The 8,117-nt window shown below is 33.1% G+C and overlaps 1 protein-coding gene across 1 annotated transcript in view; it reads left to right on the forward strand.

The window, feature by feature from the left end:
* LOC128244755 (hemicentin-1-like) overlaps positions 1-4,700 on the forward strand; it is a 50,345-nt gene extending 45,645 nt beyond the window's left edge. Inside the window, exons 13-14 of the mRNA XM_052962815.1 lie at positions 3,280-3,359; positions 3,623-4,700. Of these exons, the coding sequence (XP_052818775.1) occupies positions 3,280-3,359; positions 3,623-3,678 (136 nt within the window). The 3' untranslated portion in view covers positions 3,679-4,700. The remainder of the gene's footprint in view (positions 1-3,279; positions 3,360-3,622) is intronic.
* Positions 4,701-8,117: the final 3,417 nt, after the last annotated feature.

Raw genomic sequence — 8,117 nt, forward strand, 5'->3', positions numbered from 1 at the left:
ATGATGCATCGAAGGCAACTAGAGCAACTTATAGTCTCCTCAGAAAATCAAATAGACTCAATTTACCTATCGATCTTATTCAATAAAATAGTTCAACCAATTTTACTTCAAGGCGCAGAAATTTGGTGTTACGAAAATCTTCAAGTTAATGAGAGAGTTCAGCTGAATTTTCCAAAGTACGTTCTCAAATTTAAATGTTCAACTTCAAATCATATGGTTATGGCGAAACTTGAACAACACTAGTAACGCAAGATATAGCAAAGAAAATTGTCTCATACTGAGTACTTTTAATACAGGCTAATAATAATAATAATTATTATAATTATAATAAATATATAAAATTAATAGTCAATAGTCATTTTTTAAATATTCAAAACTTCATTTGACGGTAACAAGAATCTTCATTTAACACCAAAATACTACTATTACTATATCCACTTACCAAGTTTAGAACAAAACACACAGATTACCAACAGAAAAGGTATTTGAAAAATAATTCCAGGCAATGTAAGAAAATGCCAAACATGTTATGAAATTGGTGACGAAATACATTCTTATGTAATATTTTTGATAACGAACGTAAACGGTAAATGCAACCAGAATTTAACAGACATCCAAACATATATAATCTTGAACAGTTGGTAAACACAAATAATAAAAAAAGATTTTTTTAATATATGTTAAATGGTATCTGCTTTTCACAAACAAACTCGTTGAAAGCATAACTATTATTATGAAAGACATTTTGCATTATAGTTATAGTGATAGTCAAGACTCTCCAATTGTACTTAATCCATTTTATGAATCGTACGTACATACTTTTATATCGTGACAACAATAACACTGTATGGATCCAATGATCCATGTGCAATATATTCTTACGTTTGTTAAACTGGACCATCTGGTCTTTAAATATTTGATACACTTGAGTGTATGTAATGTTTTTGAATACTCAATTTGAGGCCGTGAATTCTAGTGTTTATCTTATTTATTTCATATTGAATTTGAGTAAATAAATGTGCTGACTAGACTCATCTTGTAAGTCACCAAACGAACACATAAACAAACACCAAAAACAGACCACACATACATCATTGTCCTTGGTTAAATGTATAATTATTTACCAGACCTAACTGGAATGCTTCTGTTAATTTTACGCTTCAGTTGCTACTGCACTGTATAATTATGGACACTCTTTCTTTTGAACGTAAGTTAGTTAACATCAAAGGGGATAGTTTTAAGAAAAAAACGACATATTTAAAATTATCTGCACATACAATGGGATTTGGCAAATATAGAGGCATTCCAAGAGTCGGGTTGTTCGACAAATATGATAGAACATGAGTATCTAATTATGTTTTGTTGTTCATTTTACAACTATTTAGGTCATCCATAAGGCTGTCTATATATTTAGTTAAGTCTTTTAAATGATCTACCTCAATGACTATCTGTATATTTCAGCCAGAAATATTTAAAATGCAATGAAATAATACACTGAAAATTAATCAGTTTCTTAAATACATGTTTGTCATTTATATAGTTTGAAACATTACTATATTTTGTATTATAAAGTTATTTCATATTGGCCTAGTTATTTGTCCGAGGTTAGCTGTATTTGCCTGAGCCCGAAAGGCAAATAACTGGGACAATATGAAATCACCTAATTAATTAGTATTTTATAAATTAACTATAACCGTTTTGGTTTAAAACATTCTTATAACTTACCTTAAGTTCACATTGAAGCCGTATGTATCCCTTATTCATTCATGGTGTCTGCTTTTTTAGACTTGACTTTGCTGATTTTGACATGCGTACTTATAGTGACGTTGCACATACTTATGAATAAAGCACTGTACATTGTAAGGAAGCATGTCTTTTCGTCTTATTTTGTAAATCGTTGGCCAAAATGTCAAATGTTTTATCTTCGTCGTCCATTTTGTCGGCATACAAATCATAATAGTCGTAAAATCCACCAAAGGGTTAAATACAACTGTTATATCAAACCGTTCAAAGTGGTTCAATCATAAAGTTATACGAAGCACATTTTTTTTTTTTAAAAGTCGGAAAACGGAAAACAAAATAGCTACCTTTAAAAACATTTCCAGCATATTTTTTCATATTAGGCGACTTCGACAGCCAATGAAAATGGCCCTTTTCTCAAATCCTATATTAGGCGAGTTTTGTAGCCAATCAAAACGGAGGAAACTCATATTAGACGAGTTTTGTTGATATTGGCCGAGTTTGGTCGATATTGAGCGAGTTCTGGCATATTTTGTCTTCAATTTTCTGGTATTGGTACCGCAATTGTCTCTGTATCTCGCCAAATACGTAATAGTTGATAAATAAATGTTTATATTACGTATGTCGCTCTAACTATGTTGTAATATCAATATGAATTAAGAACGGCTTGAACGTATATATTCGTTAATATTTCGCATGTCTAATTGTTTCTATGATGATAATTTTGTTAATATGTAATACATATAACTTACATTGTGTATAGTGTTTCAGTTTGAAAACATGCATGAATTTACGGAAAGACATGCTGTCACAGCGACTTGTGTGTATACTTAGCTACGGGTTTAGTTTTCCATATCATCGACTCATGCCCTACTGGAATTATAAGTAGATTATTTTGTTCTTCTGTATGTATAAATATTCGTAAACTTCTTCGTAAATGATGCTTTCCTATCTGTCGGTTTATTGTGGTAACCATTTTATTTGCACTTTGGAAAGAAAAAACAAATGCAAATCAATATTTTCTTAGGTTTGAATTACATTTGATTCCTGTAAAAGCAACATCATGGTTGAACTCGTGTTTTAATATCTTTACTGTCACTATGAAATAATATACCTCTGAGGCATGTAAACTCAACGCAATTGATTAATGATATTTAAGTACTTTTACGGTCAATATAATTATAAACTATCTTCCAAATCGATGTAATTATGTTTACAGTTACAAATTGAATTGAAGTGTCAAGGACCTGTTTCGTCTTATACACTTAATAACCCAAAGAAATAACGTTTTACATTCAAAAAAGGAAACAAAGTCCTGGTAAACTGGCCTAAACGCTATATAGCAATCTGACACAGAAAAATCGTACGGGATAGTTTAATTCATAATTTTTTTTTGTTTGACAATTGCCGCCAATTAGTTCGATATTGTGTTACATACCTTATACGGTCAACTTTTAAGTAATCACGTCATGGATAAGAAACATAATGTGTTGAAGGCGATATATATGGACACTAAACTATTACAATATCTATTTTCAGTCCCGACAAATCGCACGTGTATACAGCGTTGGATGGGTCAAGTTCCAAACCCAATGCATGCTACGAAAATTTTAAGACAGGTATGGATGTAGCTTATGTTATGATATCAGGTCACATAAATAATTACAAAAGTTGGTTTGTACATGTGTTCATAAATCCAGTGAGCAATAACAAATGAATAACGTTCGCAATATAAACACAAATCAAAATATAACAACAGCGTGAAATTTTGATCATCGATGTCTTTGTTTCAAAACGTATAATTATTATTCACACTTGGTTTCGAATTGAAAGATAAAGATCAAGATTATCTATGTAATCCTTCTAACTGGTTTATTTGCAGAGGATCCCGTTTACAACAACACGATGCTGAATAACTCGGCACAGACGGTGCTTTAAGTGAATAATTGAAAGGACGTCACAAGTATGTGATGCCGTCAGAGAATGTTAATACCCAGAATTTCAAAATAGCATTGCAAGTGGAATTTGTTATCTCCAATATTTTGCCACTCCATGCTGAAGTCCTACACCAACATAAAACAAATACATGAAGATTTTCAGAGGAAACTTCAGAAAAGAGAAACATTAGAGGGAGGATATGATTATATTCATAACGCGTTTGTTCAAAGATACTTCGCTCATGATTTTATAAAATGCACTTGATTTGTACGACGAAGTAAAGTGTGGCAAATCATTTGGAGTGTTTAAACTAAGATACCAAAAGCGGGAACCCTTCAGCATGTTTATATTTGCTCCAAATTGTCTTTGAAGACCACACTTTTCTGTAGCGTTGACAACGCCAAACACTTAATTACAGCTTTGTTTGTTGCGTGATTGGATGATTGACATTACCACTTGATGTTACCTGGACTGTTAACAGGTCAAATATCAACCACTGCTGTGATGCAGAATTCAATGAAGTATGGTTATATCCGGAGTATATTAATATTGATTATTTTATTACTATAATGGCTATATTTAGGAGAATATTAATCGACTCATTAGTTAGGCATTGAAAAATGATATAGACTATAGTTCACTAGTGTTGTACAGAGAACTAAAATCTACTATTCATATGTCATCGTATATAGATAAATTGTATTGCCGTAGATTTAGAAATATTATTGCTAGGTTAAGATTGTCCTATCATATGTTAAATGTTGAAAGAGGCAGATATGTTTATATTGAAAGAAATCAACGTAAATGTGCATAAATTTACTATGCAAAACCAAGTACGTTTACATTTATTCAATAATTAAACTCTGAAAACACTGCATATCTGCGAAAACTAGCTTTTAATTGCAAACATTATTTTAAGCTACAATATGACGGCTTTAAATAATAATGCTTAACTTTATTTCGTTCAAATGTTGAAAACATTGATATATTTAAATATGTATATGTACTCTCGCATTTATCAATTATTGCTAGGACATGTGTTATATATTTTTTATAACGGTTCAAAGTAAAAAAAAAATGTTCTGTTATGTTTTGTTTTGTTATGTTCTCTTCAGTTGTTTAAGACCCGGGTGCCTTGTGTGTTTTTTTTAAATTTATCGACGAGGGTTCGAAATCCACTAAACCCAAAATACTTTTTTAATACTATAAGTGTAATTTGTTCTGCAACTACGATATCATAGAGTAAAAAAAATGGTAAAATAAGTGATTTAGATGCATTATCGGGAAAACTAGCAAAGGGTAAATATTTATTTCTTTATGAAAGTGATAATAAATCTCCGAAAGAAAGCATACACGAAACAGAAAAGGAGGTAATTTCAGTGTCAGTTTGTTCTTTGTCATTTAAAATCATCGAAAAATTCGATTTCCACTCGTGGCTTCGCAACTCTTTAACACGTGTTTATGTATGACATTGGTCAAAAGAAATACAATTTAACACAGAATTTGCAGAATATATCTTCTTATATAAAACTGAAACAAATGCACAGACTGTGGCTTTAGCTAAGAACAAAATGCTGATTGCATCAACTGTTTCCTTTTTGTTTGACGTTCGTTCAATTAAGAAAACGTTAAGAACACACCAATTGTTAGAAACGGCTTACTGTGTGCAACTTGAGAACAACATTGAGTGAATGAACATATGACAACACATGTTATTAATACATATGCCACTTTACATGTAAATAAAAACATTCGTACAGGGTTCTCGGGATTATTTTCATTAAGGCCTCGACAAAAATAGCTTAAAAACTATTTTCTCTACCTTTGTTTTCAAGACGCGTTTGTGATATGCCATCCCACGTTCCATAGCCAATAACCTGGCGTTGTTCAAACATCTGTACGATCATGCATCTTCCTGAGACGCACGCACGGACACACTGGGCGCCCAGCTATGCTGCATGGATCACACACTCACGGTGGAGCATCTCCGGTTTGTGCCTGTTTGTAAAACATACTCATAACGGTGCATATTTATGTTCTTGTTCCGACCGAATTTCCCTGCGCAAACTTCTTTTGAATAGTTTGTTTTATAATGCAATACTGATTAAGTCTGTGATAGAAATGGAGGGTGTGGTGTTAACACTGTTGCACATGATCTTCATTTAAGCTTCTTGAGTATGAACGCTTGGTGAAAGTGGTTAAGTGGATCGGACATTTGGTTCTTAGTTTGTCTATATTTCATAAACGTAGTAAAATCTCGCTTAAAGTGGCCTCAACATATCTGTTCGGCATATAATGACCAACTTATTGGGGTAATAGTCTTTCGTTCGGAAGCAGGATTATTTTGGTAACACGGCTGGTGGAACGAGGTATGGTTATACTGGAGCCAAATAAATCGCATATAGACCTACTAAATTCTAAGAATGTCTGAATATATCATTTTAATAAAATTGAATTTACCAATTAATGTCACTGTACAGGAGCCTTAGTTCCGGTGTGGGGGATCAATGCCATTCACTTCAAAAGATGACATCACAGACATAAAATTCTAGTAAATAGTTCACTAGAATACGTATTTCTGTCAAACAATCAGTACATTATGGGCAATATTCGTCTCCATTCGTGCGTCCGTTGTGTTATTTTGTAACGGAATTTAGTTTTTTTAAGCGGATTTTATGAAACACCGAAGGTCGTTAAGACACATTTTTAGTGCATGTAAATGAATACGTTATGCGGCATCTCTGCATTGTACGATAATAACACAACAATTCAACCTTGGCCATATTCCTGAAAACCAGCCTCAAGATCAAAAACACAAATTCGGAAGTTACATGTTTGTATCAACACAGTCAAACAAACACACAATATACATGTATTGCTCTGATTACCGTCTCCAGGTAAGCATGTCTAAGCTAGATGACAGTATATGCTCAGACGACGATGTCCTGTGTTCATCCGTTGAAGCTGTTGCCGTAGAATTGACCTTGGTCAAGATTCCTAAACATTCGTCCATTTCCAAATAGCATGGTAATTGATTGTCTTTCACGACACAGTTTAGATCTGTGAGCGATCAATCACGATTCATTTCCTTGAGTACAGGATTTTATTAATATTTAAGCAATTTGTATTTTTGTTACTTGGAATATGTTGAAAACCTCATATAATTTATGAAATTGAATCATATATATTAATAATTGTGATCACGTTGCATATATTCATTATGGCATGCTATCAATAATACTTATCGTTTCGTTTAACAGTATTGAACCATGGTGGACCTGATGACTAAGTTTCTTTATCAATACGGCCCTAAATGTCTTTTTTACATGTATTGACTTTGATTTTTAAACTTTCATTCTAATTTATTTTAAAATAGAACATGCAACGATAGCATGCTTTTTTGAACATATGATACACTGAAACGTTAATTTTGCAAGCGCCGTTGGAGAGAACTTACGTAGGTTTGAGAGAGATGGAGTTGAAAGTTGCATTGAAGCGTCCACATATGAAATGCTTGTTATGCGAGTGTTGAGCAAGAGCAAGTCAAGGCTGTCGAAGTTAAATCGTAAGTATGATGTGTTCCACGACAGTCACATAAATAACGAGCGATTGTGAAACATAGCATAGGACATTCGTAAGACATCTGTGGGTTTAACGCCATCGTAAAAATTGATGGAGAGCTCAGTACACTCTAAATACACTCTGATAGAGAAATCTTTCTGAAGCAAAACTACATCCAGTGAATTAGAGCAGTTTTGTTTTGATCAAAATGACAAAATGCAGTAATGCCTTATTCCCCAACCACATCCCAACAGCGGAATTTTATTTTTAAGAACCATTGTGACATATTAATCCCCCCCTTTGGGCACCATCTGTATCTAAAGTCTTTGATGTTTCACATAGAAGGGAAGGAAGGGAGAAGTGACCTCTGTATCAATATTCTTACGGTGGCTGTCCTTTAGCTCCACCTTCACCTTCTTTATGGCTGGGAACATCATATCGTCTTGTGCCAGAATAAGGCCAAACTTGCTACCCAGTCTACAAAATCATGCCATACTTTTACTATTATCTCCATTAACCTAACAAGGCTTAAAATAATACTTCTGGTTCAGGTTACCCTTAAAAGCTCTCAATACCGATTTCAGGATTTATCTTAAACTTTTATAGTTCCTGACTCTATAAACGTCACTTAGACTTCGAAAATAGCTACACAAGTATGTGAAACTTTCATAAACATAATATGTTAAGCCTATTGGAAGTGCGAATCTATTTTCTAGCTGTTCTGAGCGGATTTGAAGGAAATTGGAGTCTTACTTTGGAAAAGGGTTTTCGACATCAATCTTGTCCTTTATATATTCTGGAGTTTGCCCTGAAATACAAACAAAGATCAATTATGCTTGTACATGTGTATTCCGTCAGCTGTTTTGAAGTCCAATATG

The sequence above is a fragment of the Mya arenaria genome, chromosome 8 (assembly GCF_026914265.1).
Source record: "Mya arenaria isolate MELC-2E11 chromosome 8, ASM2691426v1".
Taxonomy (NCBI): domain Eukaryota; kingdom Metazoa; phylum Mollusca; class Bivalvia; order Myida; family Myidae; genus Mya; species Mya arenaria.